This window comes from Coregonus clupeaformis, chromosome 1, assembly GCF_020615455.1.
Source record: "Coregonus clupeaformis isolate EN_2021a chromosome 1, ASM2061545v1, whole genome shotgun sequence".
Classification (NCBI taxonomy): Eukaryota; Metazoa; Chordata; class Actinopteri; order Salmoniformes; family Salmonidae; genus Coregonus; species Coregonus clupeaformis.
Window position 1 is genome coordinate 71,468,271 of NC_059192.1, and position 18,074 is coordinate 71,486,344.

Here is an 18,074-nt window from a genome sequence, read left to right on the forward strand (position 1 = left end):
CAGAAATATAAACAACACGGATGAAGTGTTATAGCTCAGAATACAATTTGCATAATCTACTATGTGGCGTTCTAATTACACCACACGGAAAATAAGCATGGAGAAACACAAATATAATGGGGTCCCGTGTGGCTCAGTTGGTAGAGCATGGCGCTTCCAACGCCAGGGTTGTGGGTTTGATTCCCACAGGGGACCAGCAGGAAAATGTTTTTATAAATGTATGCACTCACTACTGTATGTCACTCTGGATAAGAACGTCGCCGTCTGCTAAATGACTAAATGTTGAATAATGGAATCGTTACTAGTCTAAAAGGTATTTGAATCGTTTGCATAGATAAGATGCATATAAAACATATTTAATGACTGTTGAAAGTAATATTTGCTCAAAGTCCATCCTGCAATGATCTCGCCACACACTGTCTTCTTATTTGGAGCTAATAGCATAGCTTTTAATGTCAACAGTGATCACTATGCAAGACCTTAGTCACAAACTGTTAAAGTCGAACCATGCAGCCCTGTATTGAGGGTCCTCAGTAAAGCCCAGGTTGGTGAAGAGGCTGTAGGACAGTGTGTTCTCCTCCTCAATGAAGCAGTACACTGGGTAGCCCTGAGCATAGAGCCTCCTGGACATGCTGCTGACCAGGGCTTTGGCCAGACCCTGTCCTCTGTGCTCCTGCAGGGTGTACAACATACCTGGAGCAGGGAATGAACCATCGTTTTAGTAATAGGCCCTTTTCACGTGACGTCAGACAACTTCCGTTCTGCCGCGATGCAGGTTATGTTTACATCCGGTGTCGCTTAGGAACGCTTAGCTAGTAGCACATCATTATGGAGTTCACCCAGTCCCTTTCACATCTGCCACCAATACGACTTAACGACGTAGAACGACTTGCTGACAAGTGGTCCCTTACTTCAAGATCGAAGCTTGATAAAGGCTACAAGTTCTTCGTTGAAGGTTACCTGTTTGATTATGAAGGTACGTGTTTATCTTTATTTAGCTTAAATTAGCCCTATGCTAGCGAAGGTTATGAGCTGACGAAGTTTCTGTTTTGCAGCCTCTTTTTAATATTACTGCTGTTTGTATCGACCGTAAGATAAGAGTCAGTAATGTATTAATGGCTAATGCTGCGCCCTTTCTCCCAATCACTGTATTGAAACAGTCTCAAGTGTAGTTAACGGTGAGGTGACAGTGAGAGGGCGATGTTACAGGTCCATGAAGAAAAATGAGGAGGCTCATCGGCTTCAGGTTTCTCAGATAAACAGTTCTCTAACATTATGATAAGATAGGTTAAGATAGATAAGTTTTCTTTTGTTGTGTTTTGCTGCGGTTGCAGATTTAATAAGAATGATTCCACAAAGTTCCACTGTGGATCAGTTTGTTTCTCAGTCTGAGCTCTGATTTTGTATCATTAAACTTAATACACAACGAAATTCTTACAAACCGATGTGGGTTGTTGACGGCAATAAAGACTGGGAAAGATTCTGTGATAACTCAAAATGTTCAAATTTTCGATAAGTGTTGGCACTACTTGTCAAAGGTTTCAGAACAGCCAATTTTTCTTAATTAAAAAAAGAAATTGGGTTTTGAAAATTGTGTACAGTAGTTTATAATGAAAGCATGAAAAAAATGTTTTGTAAGTACAGCACTAATTGTTATGTCTCTATGAACAGGTTACACTAGACTCTGCAGAGGTTCCTGTGGTACTCAATCACATGTCATGTTCCTGCTCTGCTGGGAAAGCACTATGTAATCACATAGTAGCACTTCTTTTTCAAAGTGCTCACTATGTTACCATGGGCTTTAAGACAGTGCCATTGCCTCTGTCATGCACCAGCGCACTGCAGACCTGGCACCGGCCTAGGACACAGGTCAGACATTATTTGTTACACTGATGCAGAACTTTGCAGTTTGTATTGACTTTTGACAATGTATTGTTCATCATTATTATATCACAGGGAATTGTACCAGAGGCCACCAATGATATGGCGGTGTGTAAACCAGCGGCTAAGAAAAAAACAAGTGTCAGAGCTGGTGTGAAGTGCACACTGTACCGAGCCTATGATGGTGAGTCTGAATGAGCCCCCGCCTGTACTAGAGCACAAAGACTTTAGTGCATTTCTAAAATAATACAAACATAAAAGTGATTATTATTTGTTACTTTTTATATAGACTTTCAGTGGATATTTTTTTATTTGTATTAGAAGCATGTACGAGACTGGATGAGTGTGGTTGTCTTTTTTAGTGAAAAGATAAGGTGGCATTTAATGAAATCTAAACTTGACATATCTCACTTTCATGCCAGGGCCTATTCCGGATCCTCACGTCATGGCCAGTGCTGAGAAACTGAAAGACATCCGTCCACAACCAGGGATTTGCAAATTGCTGCACGGGCTTGAGGGCCTTAATTTGGTGGACTCTAAATTTGGCCCTGTGCCATTTGGGTCTGTGCTTTCTTACCAGTGCCCTCTAGAATTAAGTAGAGATATTATTAAACACCCTGGTGCCAGTGAGTTTCCTCAGTTGCCTATTGAAGGTTACAACTTTAAATTTCCCATTGATTTTGAGCCCAACTACATACAACAATGTCATTTGGACAGCCTGATTGTGTCAGAGGAGATGTCTGCTGCTATTGAAGCAGAAACAAGAATGCAGTCAGAATGCCAGCTGTGGAGCCAGGTACGCAAACCCCGACTGACAGCCAGCAGATTCCGTGAAATATGCCATGTTCGTGGGGAGTTGTCTGCCAAGGCTTTGGCAACCCGCATTCTGAGAGGAACTCCTCAGACAGCTGCTATGAGAAGAGGGTTGGATCTGGAACCTGAGATACTGAGGCAATATTCAGATTTTTGTGATGTCTCTCTGAAACAATGCGGGGTCATCATCCACCCTGATTCACCTCACCTTGCAGCCAGCCCGGATGCTAAAGTCTTCTGCCCAACAGAAGCACCACCATTTGGTCTTGCTGAGGTTAAGAGTTGCGATGTTGAAAATGTTACCCAAGTTAAACACCTGATCACAGTTAAAGGCCAGGCCTGCCTTAAGAAGAGCCACAAATACTACTATCAGGTTCAAGGCCAACTCGCCTTAAGCGGACTTCAGTGGTGTGACTTCATTACAGATACCCGCACTGACTTCACAGTTGAGAGAATCTTTAGGGATGAGGAGATTATCCACTCAATGCGACAGAAGCTTGATCATTTCTATTATAACATCTACATGGATGTCTTCTTAAGTTATAAAACATAAGGCAGAATTTTATGTGTAAATAGTGTTAAGGTAAATGTGGAAGGTGAACCTTTGACATTTTTTTCTTTAACTGCAAATTAACTTGTCATATACTGTATATCTCCTATGTACTGAAACACACATTTTGAAAAGGATTGTGATGTAAATGTCGACATGTTTTTCTTTAACTGCAAATGAACTTAATTGTGTTATATACTGTATATCTATGTATTGAAATACAAATCTTGAAAAAGGATTGCGATGTTGTAAATGCTCTTACCAAAATCAAAAAGGATTGGAAGCAGTTGCTTGCAAACATATATTTAATAGTTCCATCAGTGCCATGACACATAAGCACATAACATGGTTAATAGTTGGATATTTTTACAATATATCACATTAGGTTCATTAATAGCTATGAAAAAGTTATTACCCTTAACAAAAACATACAGTATAACATTAGATCAATTAAATTACCAACAAAGTTAATTCATATTTACATTTTTTTGTACATACAATACAGTAATATAAAAGTACTTCTATTTACAGCCCATCTAGCTTACTCAGGAAATATACAACTTCCAGTTGACAAAAACATCAGACTGGTTTGTCTCCTTTAATGTCAAGAGGTCCCTGATAGTTCGACATGAGGCAGCAGATGGCCCACAGCTGATTCACTGAACCCACTGTGGAAAGAGGAACAAGCCCATCCCAGATATGGTACTCCTTCACCCTCCGTATGGCCCTCTCGACTAAAATCCTCAGCCGGGCGATGGCCTGGGTCTTAAGAGTGTCCTCCCTGCTGAGCTGAGGAGATTTTTTTTAACATTCAGCTTTGACCAGGAATCAATATTTATCTAGCTATCATGCACAACAGTATTTGAATAGGTGAGTTACTATACATTCATGAATAAACTAACTGCCTAACAAAGGGTTAGATAGCTAGCTAAGTAAACTTGTTACATTACAGCCAGGCAGCAATGTAACGCTACCTTTAACGTTATCGGTATCTGGTACTAAGTTGTTGTTAGCTAACGTTAGCCCACTTTTAAGTAACTAAGGCAGTGAACAATTATGAATTAACAATAACGTTAGCAAGTTACAAACCATTGCATATACGTAAACATTATTACTCTTAACTTTACAAATTTAACTTAAACGTACCTTTTGGAATTTCTTCAAGTAGCTAGCTTGCTAGTTAGTGGTCAACAGTTGTATTTTCGTTGAGAAGTCTCAGGTTACGGGCGAACGGAAGTGAAGTTAACCTGCTACGCGAAAAGGCGGAAGTTAGATGACGTCATCGTGAAAAGGGCCTATTGTTTCCCGGGGCGCCCGAAATTAGGAGGAACATGTAAAGTCTATAAAAGCACCACTTAGTCCTGTTCAAGTGAGAGCTGTGTACAGTGCCTTCAGAAAGTATTCACACCCTTTAACTTTTTCCACATTCTGTTGTGTTACAGCCTGAATTTCAAATTGATTAAATTGAGTGTGTTTTGTCACTGGCATACACATAATACCCCATAATGTCAAAGTGGATTTATGTTTTTTGAAATGTTTACAAATTAATTTAAAATGAAAAGCTGAAATGTATTGAGTCAATAAGTATTCAACCCCCTTGTTAAGGAAAGCCTAAAATCGGTTCAGGAGTAAAAATTTGCTTAACAAGTCACATAAGTTGTATGAACTCACTCTGTGTGCAATAACAGTGTTCAACATAATTTTTTTAATGACTACCTCATCTCTGTAACCCACATACAATTATCTGAAGGTCCCTCAGTCGAGCAGTGAATTTCAAACAGATTCGACCACAAAGACCAGGGAGGTTTTCCAATGCCCCGCAAAGAAGGGCACCTATCGGTAGATGGGTAAAAAAAAAAGCAGACACTGAATATCCCTTTGAGCATAGTGAAGTTATTCATTACACTTTGGACGGTGTATCAATACACCCAGTCACTACAAAGATACAGGCGTCCTTCCTTATTTTTCCTAATTTCTCTCCCCAATTTCGTGATTTCCAATTGGTAGTTAGTCTTGTCCCATCGCTGCAACTCCCGTACGGACTCGGGAGAGGCGGTCGAGAGCCATGCATCCTCCAAAACACGACCCCGCCAAGCCGCACTGCTTCTTGACACAGTGCTCGCTTACCCCGGAAGCCAGCCGCACCAATGTGTCGGAGGAAACACCGTACAGCTGGCGACGAAGTCAGCGTGCATACGCCCGGCTGCCACAATGAGTCGCTAGAGCGCGATGGGACAAGGACATCCCAGCCGGCCAAACCCTCCCCTAACCCGGACGACGCTTGGCCAATTGTGCGCCGCCTCATGGGTCTCCCGGTCGCGGCTGGCTGCTTTCCACCAGACACTGGGAGATTAATTCACCTTTCAGCAGGACAATAACCTAAAACACAACGCCAGTTGCTTACCAAGAAGACATTGAATGTTCCTGAGTGGCCGAGTTACAGTTTTGACTTAAATCTACTTGAAAATCTATGACAAGACCTGAAAATGGTTGTCTAACAATGATCAACAACCAATTTGACAGCTTGAAGAATTTTGAAAATAATAAATGTGCAAATATTGCACAATCCAGGTGTGGAAAGCTCTTAGAGACTTACCCAGAAAGACTCACAGCTGTAATCGCTGCCAAAGGTGATTCTAACATTTATTGACTCGGGGTTGAATACTTACATATCTAATCAAGATATATTAGTGTTTTATTTTTCATGATTTTTTTCTCTCCAAATGTTAGAATTTTTCTTCCACTTTGACAGAGTATTTTGTGTAGATTGTAGACAAAAAATAACAATTAAATCCATTGTAATCCCACATTGTAACACAACAACATGTGGAAAAAGTCAAGGGGTGTGAATACTTTCTGAAGGCACTGTAGATGTTCCACATACCCATGGCACAGGAGGGGTAGATCAGAACCCAGGCTATGGGCTGCTGGCTCTCTGCATCCAGCACACAGCAGGACGGGTAGTGCCGGATCATGTTCCGGATCATCCGGACACTGTGCTCCGCGTTCCCGAACTTCCAGGTTTTGTTGACTAGATCAGTGTGGGATTCGTCTAGTGAGGATATCGTTGATTCAATTTCACTGTGGATTTGAGAAGGAAAGAAAGAAGAGATGTGTGAGAGATAGCACATCGTAGGGCGGTCGCTAGGGGACTCACATTACTGTTGAGAGTTAGAAAAGTAGAATACACAAGGTTCACTTAAGATCATTAAGGACCTATGCCACCCGAGCCACGGTTCGTTCACTCTGCTACCATCTAGCAGGTGCTTCAGACCTGGGACCGAGAGACTGAAAAACAGCTTCTATCTCCAAGCCATCAGACTGTTGAACAGCCATCACTAGCCGGCTACCTGCCCGGTACTCTGCCCTGCACCTTGAGACTAATGCACCATATAATAGAGACATTGAACACGGGTCACTTCATTTACTGTTTATAAACTGTTGTTTACTCACTGTGTATGTACAGTGAGGGAAAAAAGTATTTGATCCCCTGCTGATTTTGTACGTTTGCCCACTGACAAAGACATGATCAATCTATAATTTTAATGGTAGGTTTACTTGAACAGTGAGAGACAGAATAACAAAAAAAAATCCAGAAAAACGCATGTCAAAAATGTTATAAATTGATTTGCATTTTAATGAGGGAAATAAGTATTTGACCCCCTCTCAATCAGAAAGATTTCTGGCTCCCAGGTGTCTTTTATACAGGTAACGAGCTGTAATCTCAGCTTGTTACCTGTATAAAAGACACCTGTCCACAGAAGCAATCAATCAATCCGATTCCAAACTCTCCACCATTGCCAAGACCAAAGAGCTCTCCAAGGATGTCAGGGACAAGATTGTAGACCTACACAAGGTGTCATGATTCAACTGGATTTGAACCCAAATGCAGACAACTACACCGAGCCAGAGAAGGTTTAACAGGTTTATTTACAAAGTTCAATTTGTCCAGGTTTCCAATAATAGGGGAAGAGCAAGTCCAGGTTTACAGGGAGGGTAACAGATCCAGGTTCAGAGCAGGAGTGGTACCGTAACGTCCTAGTGTCCGTGGTGAGTCCAAAAGGAAGGTCCGGTAGTGGAAAGCAGGATGGTGGTGGCAGGAGTGAAGCGGAGGCAGGAGTCAGGTTCCAATAATCTGTGGCACAGGAGAAAAGTAACTAGAACAGGCCAAAAACACAAAGGCGAAAACAAGCAGGTTGAGTCAACAGCGAAACTAACATGGTAGTCTTGACTATGATCTGACGATGAGTGGCAAGTTTGACCGGGTCTTTAAGGCTGAGGTGATTATGGTGAATGAGCTGCAGCTGGAACCCTGACTCCCGCACACCAGACTTCACTCCTGCAATCAAGGACAGACAGAGGGGAGGGGGAGAGCAGAGAGAGCTACCTAGCAGCAGTAGGCCTAACAGTACCCCCCCCTCTACGGACGCCACCTGGCGGCCGACAGGGTTTATCGGGATGTAACCTATGAAATTCACGGACCAGAGCAGGATCCACAATGAAGCTCCTGGGCACCCAGGAACGTTCCTCAGGACCATAACCCTCCCAATCCACCAGGTACTGGAAACCACGACCCCGGCGGCGAACATCCAGAAGTCGCCGGACAGTGTAGACGGACCCCCACCCACGATCCTGGGCGGAGGAGGGGGACGAGAGGGCGGGCACAGAGGGCTAACCGACACAGGCTTAATCTGGGAAACATGAAAGGTGGAATGAACCCGTAGGGAGGCAGGAAGCTGTAGCTTAACCGCGCAGGGGTTAACAATAGACAGTATCTTGAACGGTCCTATAAAACGCGGCGCCATCTTCTTAGACTCCACTTTCAATGGAAGATCACGTGACTTAAGCCATACCTCTTGACCAGGAGAGTAACTGGGAGCCTGTGTCCGGTGACGGTTGGCTTGCCTCTGCATGTACGACGAAGCTCGGGACAGAGCTACCCTGGCCTTCCTCCAGACCTTGAAGCAGCGGCGCATGTGGGACTGCACCGAGGGTACCGCCAGTTCCCTCTCTTGAGAAGGGAACAGGGGAGGTTGATAACCCAGAGCACACAGAAAGGGAGACAAACCAGAGGAAGCGTTAGTCAAGGTGTTATGAGCATATTCCACCCAGGGAAGCATGGAGCTCCATGACCCAGGGTTAGACCCTGTGACACAGCGGAGAGCGGTCTCCATCTCCTGGTTCGCTCTCTCGGCTTGCCCGTTGGTCTGGGGGTGATATCCTGAGGACAGGCTGGATGTGATGCCCAAAGCTTTACAGAACGCCTTCCATACCTGGGAGACAAACTGGGGACCCCTGTCAGAGACAATATCAGAGGGTAGACCATGAGAGCGGAACACGTGTTCAACCAAAATATCAGCCGTCTCTCTGGCCGTGGGCAGTTTAGGTAGGGCCAAAAAATGAGCGAACTTAGAAAAACGATAAATCACAGTAAGAATTACAGTCTTTCCAGACGAGGGGGGAAGTCCAGTGACAAAATCCATAGCAATGTGCGACCAGGGCCGGCTGGGTATTGGCAGAGGTCGTAGATGACCAGCGCTGGCCTGGGTGGAGTTTTTACTTCGTGCACATACCGTACAAGCAGCAATGAAGGCTCGAGTGTCCGCCTCCATCCTGGGCCACCAGAACTTCCGTCGCACAAAGTCAAGGGTCCGCGTAACTCCAGGGTGACAGGTAAGGGGAGACGAGTGAGCCCACTGAAGTACCTGGGAGCGAACAGCCTCAGGGACAAACAACCGGTTAGGAGGACCCCTCCCAGGGTCAGCTTGATGATGTTGAGCCTGTCTAACAATCCCCTCGATGTCACATGTGATGGCCGCAATACTGCAGGTAGGAGGCAAGATGGGTTCATGGTTACTACCAGTATCAACAGCCGAATGAACACGAGACAGGGTGTCAGGCTTGACGTTGCGTGACCCAGGACGGTAAGACAGAGAAAAATTGAATCTCCCAAAAAATAGTGCCCACCTGGCTTGACGGGGGTTGAGCTGCTTCGCTGACTGGATGTATGCCAGATTCTTATGATCCGTCCAAACGATGAAGGGTTGTTCCGCCCCCTCCAACCAATGCCGCCACTCCTCGAGAGCCAGCTTAACGGCGAGCAGTTCACGATTGCCAACATCATAATTCCTCTCTGCCTGAGAAAGTTTCCTTGAAAGAAAAGCACAGGGATGCAGTTTGTTATCTTCAGGAGAACGTTGTGACAACACCGCACCTACCCCAGTGTCGGATGCATCCACCTCTATGACAAACTGGCGGTCGGGGTCCGGCTGCATCAGAATGGGAGCCGAGGCGAAGCGATGTTTCAGTTCTTCGAACGCTGATTCGGCCCCTTCATTCCAAGCGAACGGTCGTGAGATGGAGGTGAGAGCGGTGAGTGGCGCCGCAATGCGGCTATAGTCCTTGATGAACCTCCTGTAGAAGTTCGCAAACCCCAGGAATCGTTTAAGTTGTTTGCGGGTGGAGGGGGCTGGCCAGTCCGTGACAGCAGAGATCTTAGCTGGGTCCATCCGCAACTCCCCCTGAGCTATTATGTAACCCAAAAAAGAGGTATCAGACACATGAAATTCACATTTCTCCATCTTCACAAATAGTTTGTTCTCCAACAATCTTTGCAACACCTGGCGCACATGCAGTTCATGTTCCTGGGAGGACTCTGAGAAAATCAGGATATCATCCAGATAGACAAAAACTAACCGATTCAACATGTCCCGAAGGACATCATTCACTAGTGCCTGAAAAACAGCAGGGGCATTGGACAACCCAAAAGGCATCACCAGATACTCAAAATGTCCCAAGGGTGTGTTGAAGGCAGTCTTCCATTCATCACCTTTACGAATGCGCACCAGGTGATACGCATTTCGTAGATCCAGTTTGGTAAAGATAGTTGCACCATGAAGGAGGGGAAAAGCAGAATTAAAGGCAGAGAATATTTGTTCTTAATGGTGATGTTGTTAAGTCCACGGAAATCAATACAGGGTCTGAGGGTCTTATCCTTCTTTCCAACAAAAAAGAATCCCGCTCCTACAGGTGATGAGGAAGGACGAATAATACCTGCCGCCAAGGAGTCCCGAATGTAGTTCTTCATAGCCTCCGTCTCCGGGCGGGAGAGATTGTACAGGCGACTGCTAGGGAGAGGGGCTCCTGGCTGGAGGTCAATGGCGCAGTCGAAAGGCCGGTGAGGAGGAAGAGAAGTAGCTCTGTGTTTGCAGAAAACGGATGCCAGGTCATGATACACGTCAGGGACAGCAGAGAGATCCATGGACTCCAGTGGAGGTTGAGGCACAGTGCTGGCAGGGGTCTGAGCAGAACACAAACAATTCACATGACAAAATATGCTCCATGAAACAATTTTACCTGTCACCCAATCAATGTGTGGATTGTGTCGTATGAGCCAGGGGATACCAAGGACCAGGGGGGTCTGTGGGCAGTCGATTATGTGAAACGGAATGTTCTCCTGATGATTACCCGACACTCTGAGACAAACAGGCACAGTCTGATGAGTAATACGGGTCAACAACTGTCCATTTAGACCCTTAGCCTGCAGCGGACGGTCCATGGGTACAGTCTCTAACTCCATTTGTTGAGCCAACTCTCGATCCAAAAAGCTTTCATCGGCACCAGAGTCAACCAGCGCACTAACAGGGAAATTCTGGAACTGCCACTGGAGGGATGCCTGGAGCAGAATGCGGGGAGAAGAGGAAGAATCCGCTGCTCGGCTCACCAAAACTTCTCCCATTAATGATGAGCCGGCCCTTTTCCCGGACGAACTGGGCAGGAAGGAACGAAATGACCAGCCTCTCCACAATACAGGCAGGCCCGAGCCTGAATACGACGTGCCCGCTCCTCTGAGGACAACCGTGCACGACCCACCTCCATGGCTTCGGGTTCAGTGCTCCTAGTATCGACTCGGGAAGACTCGGCCCTCTCCGTAGGGAAGAGGCGGGGAGGAGTTGGTTGACGACAGACAGGTTGCTTGGAACTACCACTCCTCTCCCGGCGGTGCTCCCGAATCCGATTATCCAACCTGATGGTGAGTGAAATAAGATTATCCAGCGTAGGCGATTCATCATATGACACCAATTCATCCTTCAAGGTCTCAGCCAAAGCATTAATGAACACTCCTTGTAATGCCTCGTCATTCCAACCACTCACTGCCGCTAAAGTTCGAAACTCCACTGCCATCTCCGCCACACTGCGAGACCCCTGCCGAAGAGAAAACAAACGTTTAGCAGCCTCCTTGCCCCGTACGGGGTGGTCGAAAACCTTCCTCATCTCAGTGGTGAAGGCAACGTAAGCATTGCAAATGTCCGACTGGCTCTCCCAGACCGCGGATCCCCAGGAACGAGCGGAACCGCTAGTAGAGTTGATAAGGTAGGCAATACGGGCTCTTTCGGAGGCGTAGGTGAGGGGCTGTTGTTCAAACACCAACGAGCATTGAGTCAGAAAATCACCACAGGTTCCCATGTTCCCCGTCATAGCGCTCTGGAGCAGGAACAAAGGCTCTCTGATCTGGGCTGGAGGGGCAGGAAAAACAGGTGGAGCAGGAGAAGGAGCAGTTGGTATGCCATGCACGAGGGGTGCATTATTAACTTGAGTAGTAAGGGCAGACACTTGATTGGTGAGTAATTGAACCTGATTAAGCAGCACCTGACTGTTCTCAGAAATAGTCTTAAACAAAGTATCATGTTGGCCAAGTAAAATGCCCTGATTGGCTATGGCAGTCCGAATCTGAGTGCACTCTGGGGTGGTATCCGAGCTACTGTCTGCTGGGTTCATGTTGGTCAGATCATACTGTCATGATTCAACTGGATTTGAACCCAAATGCAGACAACTACACCGAGCCAGAGAAGGTTTAACAGGTTTATTTACAAAGTTCAATTTGTCCAGGTTTCCAATAATAGGGGAAGAGCAAGTCCAGGTTTACAGGGAGGGTAACAGATCCAGGTTCAGAGCAGGAGTGGTACCGTAACGTCCTAGTGTCCGTGGTGAGTCCAAAAGGAAGGTCCGGTAGTGGAAAGCAGGATGGTGGTGGCAGGAGTGAAGCGGAGGTAGGAGTCAGGTTCCAATAATCTGTGGCACAGGAGAAAAGTAACTAGAACAGGCCAAAAACACAAAGGCGAAAACAAGCAGGTTGAGTCAACAGCGAAACTAACATGGTAGTCTTGACTATGATCTGACGATGAGTGGCAAGTTTGACCGGGTCTTTAAGGCTGAGGTGATTATGGTGAATGAGCTGCAGCTGGAACCCTGACTCCCGCACACCAGACTTCACTCCTGCAATCAAGGACAGACAGAGGGGAGGGGGAGAGCAGAGAGAGCTACCTAGCAGCAGTAGGCCTAACACAAGGCTGGAATGGGCTACAAGACCATCGCCAAGCAGCTTGGTGAGAAGGTGACAACAGTTGGTGTGATTATTCACAAATGGAAGAAACACAAAATAACTGTCAATTTCCCTCTGCCTGGGGCTCCACGCAAGATCTCACCTCGTGGAGTTGCAATGATCATGAGAACGGTGAGGAATCAGCCCAGAACTACACGGGAGGATCTTTTCAATGATCTCAAGGCAGCTGGGACCATAGTCACCAAGAAAACAATTGGTAACACACTACGCCATGAAGAACTGAAATCCTGCAGCGCACGCAAGGTCCTCCTGCTCAAGCCAGCGCATATCCAGGCCCGTCTGAAGTTTGCCAATGACCATCTGGATGATCCAGAGGAGGAATGGGAGAAGGTCATTTGGTCTGATGAGACAAAAATATAGCTTTTTGGTCTAAACTCCACTCGCCGTGTTTGGAGGAAGAAGAAGGATGAGTACAACCCCAAGAACATCATCACAACCGTGAAACATGGAGGTGGAAACATCATTCTTTGGGGATGCTTTTCTGCAAAGGGGACAGGACGACTGCACCGTATTGAGGGGAGGATGGAAGGGGCCATGTATCGCGAGATCTTGGCCAACAACCTCCTTCCCTCAGTAAGAGCATTGAAGATGGGTCGTGGCTGGGCCTTCCAGCATGACAACGACCCGAAACACACAGCCAGGGCAACTAAGGAGTGGCTCCGTAAGAAGCATCTCAAGGTCCTGGAGTGGCCTAGCCAGTCTCCAGACCTGAACCCAATAGAACATCTTTGGAGGGAGCTGAAAGTCCATATTGCCCAGCGACAGCCCCGAAACCTGAAGGATCTGGAGAAGGTCTGTATGGAGGAGTGGGCCAAAATCCCTGCTGCAGTGTGTGCAAACCTGGTCAAGACCTACAGGAAACGTATGATCTCTGTAATTGCAAACAAAGGTTTCTGTACCAAATATTAAGTTCTGCTTTTCTGATGTATCAAATACTTATGTCATGCCATAAAATGCAAATGATTTACTTAAAAATCATACAATGTGATTTTCTGGATTTTTGTTTTAGATTCCGTCTCTCACAGTTGAAGTGTACCTATGATAAAAATTACAGACCTCTACATGCTTTGTAAGTAGGAAAACCTGCAAAATTGCCAGTGTATCAAATACTTGTTCTCCCCACTGTAGCTCATCCTAATATACCTACTACTGTACCTACCATTTTCTTTTCCAAATGATATACTGTCTATACACACCATGTAGTTATATTCTGGATTTTGACATCGCTCACTCTAATATAGTATCTACTTTGGATTTTTAATTGTACTTGTTCTCGTTTCTTGTTTAGATTTTTAGATTATTTGCGTATTGAATTTGCTAGACATTCTACTGTGCTGTTGGGGCTAGTAGCATAAGCATTTTACTGCACCTGCTATAACAACTTCAAATCTGTGTACGCGACCAATAAACTTTGATTTGAAATTTGGTATAGTGCATCTGCAGTTTTCCTCTTGTTATGTCAGTCACTGACAGTCACTCAAGTAGCCAATGTCAACAATGGTACCGACCATGCATGCAGGGCACTTGCTATTGATTTTGTTTGTCACGTTCACTCAGATATCATATGAACATAGCATAAGCCATGGCAAAATGTGTAGAATTGCAGAAAATACGCTTTAAAATTGCAAAAATGTCTATCCCATGGCAAAATGAATCGAACTCCCTCAGTGAATGAGACAGAAAGAGAGAGTGTGTGTGTGTGTGTGTGTGGCTGAGCCCATCATACCTTTCTACAGGTGGAAGGCGGGATGGATCCTGGAGTGTCATCATGTGACACACAGCTACTTTATTCCCTGGCACCTTTCTCTCAGAAGCCACCGCCATCACCATCTCCTCATAGCAAAGACTGGTGCCTAAAATAGGAGAGGGCTGTACCTTTGGCAAACAACTTCTACGAAATGAAACTCAATTGCTTTTACATCATGTTGCATGGCGTTTAGAGTAAACTTTGTGCTATATTGTGCGACTAATGAAACCACCCCAGATCCCAGCAGTCTAGAGACAACCAGAGACACCAGGGGCCGTATCTATCAAGCGTCTCCGAATAGGAGTGCTGATCTAGGATCAGGTCCTCCCTGTTCAAAATTATGCAAAACTGATCCTAGATCAGCACTCCCACTCTGGCAAGCTTTATACATGCAGCCCAGGTCTTTCTTTACTTGTAAAAGAGGTCTTCTGATGGGACTTCCTGGATAAAGCAATAGGTTAAATGAATACAAAACAATGGAGCGCTCACCATCCCCTGCTATCTGCTGCAGCAGGGCAAGGCTGAGTTTGTGGGTCGCTCTGGTCCAGGTTGTTGGTGCGCGTTCCTCCACTACGTTAGTAGAGGAAGGTGCAATAATGACCTGAACCAGAGCTCAGTTTGGGGGCGTTTGAGAGAGAGCTGAAGAGGGCCTTACACTCCGAATGGGGAATTCTCAAAATGCTACATACATTTTAAGGTCCATGGGTGATGGTTTTAAGAGGGAGAGAGAAACTTACTTTGGCAATGTCAACATATGTTTCCCATGCCAATAAAGCCCTTTGAATTGAATTTATTTGAGAAACAAGGGGGCAACAAAATACACATTAGTTCTATAAGTTTGAGGGTGCATCTTTATGAACTAATTTCATGTAGTTACCTTCTCACGTAGTGGTTTGCAGAGAATGACATTGAATTCTGGCCAGCGGTCCACAAAAACCTGAATCGGGTCAGACTTAACTCTGTTTATCTGGAAAATATAACCGTAAACCTTGACAGACAAGGCAAGAAGAACCCTTAGACACTACAGATAAAATTGGACATGGAGAAATATACAAATACGTGAAAGTTCCATAGATGCCTCCTTTAGAAAACTAAGTATGATATAAATGAAATACTCAATATATATTGTCTAGCATTTGTATCTGTTACGTGTGAAGTCCCGTGTGGCTCAGTTGGTAGGTGGGTTCGATTCCCACGGGGGACCAGTACGGACAAAAAGTATGAAAAATGTACTCTAATTACTCAAATGTGATTCAAAAGGCACTTGCACATCTGAGCCATCTTTGTTGCAGGTGCATGGTAATAATTGAAGAAACCTGCACACTGCTCTTGATAGTATCACTGCTCTTGCTAGTATCACTGCTCTTTATTAAGCTTTACGTATCGGCCTCAAGGCCTTAGTCAGAGCTTCGTCAGTTTGCGGGTTTCTTCTTTTTTCTCAAATGACTAAAATGTAAAATGTAAATGTTGCTGTTATACACTGAGTGTACAAAACATTAGGGACACCTCACTAATATTGAGTTGCACCCCCTTTTGCCTCAGAACAGCCTTAATTCATCAGGGCATGGACTCTACAAGGTGTCGAAAGTATTCCACAGGGATGCTGACCCATGTTGACTCCACTGCTTCCCACAGTTGTGTCAAGTTGGCTGAATGTCCTTTGGGTGGTGGACTATTCTTGATATACATGGGAAACTGTTGAGCGTGAATAACCCAGCAGCTTTGCAGTTCTTGACACACTCAAACCGGTGCGCGTGTGCCTGGCACCTACTACCATACCCCGTTCAAAGGCACTTAAATCTTTTGTCTTGCCCATTCACCCTCTGAATGGCACACATGCACAATCCATGTGCGTACACACACATGATAACATACGCACTATACACACACGTACAAATGGATTTTGTGTTGTAGATATGTGGTAGTGGACTTAGTGTGTTGTGAAATCTGTTATGAATGTATTGTAATGTTTTTAAAATTGTATAACTGCCTTAATTTTGACGCACCCCAGGAAGAGTAGCTGCTTCCATGGCAGCAGCTAATGGGGATCCATAATAAATACAAATACAAACGTCTCAATTATCTCAAGGCTTAAAAATCCTTCTTTAACTTGTCTCCTTCCCTTCATCTACACTGAGTGGATTTAACAGGTGACATCAATAAGGGATCATAGCTTTCACCTGGTCAGTCTATGTCATGGAAAGAGCAGGTATTCCTGATGTTTTGTACCCTCAGTGTATGTTTTAATATATCTTTAGGCTACATCTTATCCGACTTGCCACAACTAAGGTGGTTTCCTCTAGGAAAAATAGTTATTCTATACTAATAGATAATAATGTAATCTATTCCAAAAAGCATAATCTTTGCATTATCAAATCAAATTACAATTTATTTAAAGTAAATCAAAGCCTTATTACACTTTACAAAAAAAGTATAATTGAATAATAAAAATGAATATAACGCACACTATACTACCTTAATACCCACCTGCTGCGACTGAGGAAATAGCTCTTTCAGTTGGGTCTCAACAGTCTTCAGCTGCTTTTCATTCAGTTGCTCCATGGCACGTTCCCCGTTTTGACACACATGCAGGATTTGACACTTGAGCAAACGACTGCACAATAGGCTAGATAGTCATAAACGGGAAATTCATTATATGCTTCCTGAATGTATAACGCAATACTGAACACTTAACTGTTACTTCAACAAATTGTACAACCTTCAGCACTTTACTTTCGGCATTACAAGGAGGGAAATTGACTTCACATCGGCCACTATTCAAACATACATAGGCTATGCATAGCTTAATCATTGAGAGTAATATTAGTGTGGCAAGCTGCCATAGTAACAGCGATTTGAATAAAACATCCCGAATCAGCTGTGAAAATAAGGCACATGCCGCAAACTCTTTGCATGCAGGCTAGGTTGAAGATTGTATTTTTGAACCAAGCATGCATATAAATATACCATTGTGAAGCAGGCAAGAATAACCACGCACTTCCGGGTCACGGATTTTTGGAATCCTTCAAAGTACAGCTCGGCACCTTGTAGTCACAGAGTTTCTAAACACAGAGGCGCAACATCGCGAGACTTCCAGGAACTCTTGCGAAACAGATCAGGCCGTGGTTAGGGGGTTGAGAAGTCAATGAGAGAAGTGAAACATTCTTCCTTAGTTGTTAATTTTCTCAAAATCTAAAGGCACAGCCTAGATTCGAGCCATCGTCTTACGTAGTTGAACATGGTATTACTCCAACTTCGTGAAAGTGACAAACTGAAACGTTTTTATTTTCGTCGAAAACATTTTTATATCGAACAAAGGAGTGTATTTGATTTGCCGGATTGCACATGCGCAGTTCACCTTTATTTAACCAGGTAAACCAGTTGAGAACAAGTTCTCATTTACAACTGCGACCTGGCCAAGATAAAGCAACGCAGTGCGATAAAAACAACAACACAGAGTTACATATGGGGTAAACAAAACATAAAGTCAAAAATACAACAGAAAATATATATACAGTGTGTGCGAATGTAGTAAGTTATGGAGGTAAGGCAATAAATAGGCCAAAGTGCAAAATAGTTACAATTTCGTATTAACACTGGAATGATAGATATGCAAAAGATGATGTGCAAATTGAGATACTGGGGTGCAAATTAGCAAAATAAATAACAATATGGGGATG

The 18,074-nt window shown here is 44.6% G+C and overlaps 1 protein-coding gene and 1 non-coding gene across 2 annotated transcripts; one reads left to right on the top strand and one right to left on the bottom strand.

Moving 5' to 3' along the window:
- Positions 1-120: 120 nt before the first annotated feature.
- trnag-ucc lies at positions 121-196 on the top strand. The gene has a single exon. It is a non-coding gene; the product is annotated as a tRNA-Gly (tRNA).
- Positions 197-427: 231 nt separating this feature from the next.
- si:dkey-76k16.6 (uncharacterized protein LOC566817 homolog) lies at positions 428-17,355 on the bottom strand. Its single transcript, XM_041879075.1, has 5 exons — positions 16,882-17,355; positions 15,262-15,382; positions 14,374-14,500; positions 6,129-6,325; positions 428-693 (listed from the first exon to the last, which is right to left on the bottom strand). The coding sequence occupies exons 1-5, from the start codon at positions 16,954-16,956 to the stop codon at positions 485-487; spliced, it is 729 nt and encodes a 242-aa protein (XP_041735009.1). The 5' UTR covers positions 16,957-17,355; the 3' UTR covers positions 428-484.
- Positions 17,356-18,074: the final 719 nt, after the last annotated feature.

What these genes read in the sequence shown, in the direction of transcription:
- si:dkey-76k16.6 (XM_041879075.1), bottom strand. Translation starts at nt 16,956, where the DNA reads ATGGAGCAACTGAATGAAAAGCAGCTGAAGACTGTTGAGACCCAACTG. An exon ending in TATTTCCTCAGTCGCAGCAG is followed by an intron (nt 15,383 to 16,881) that starts GTGGGTATTAAG and finishes TTGTCTGTCAAG; the next exon opens with GTTTACGGTTATATTTTCCA. An exon ending in CGCCTTCCACCTGTAGAAAG is followed by an intron (nt 6,326 to 14,373) that starts GTATGATGGGCT and finishes TCAAATCCACAG; the next exon opens with TGAAATTGAATCAACGATAT.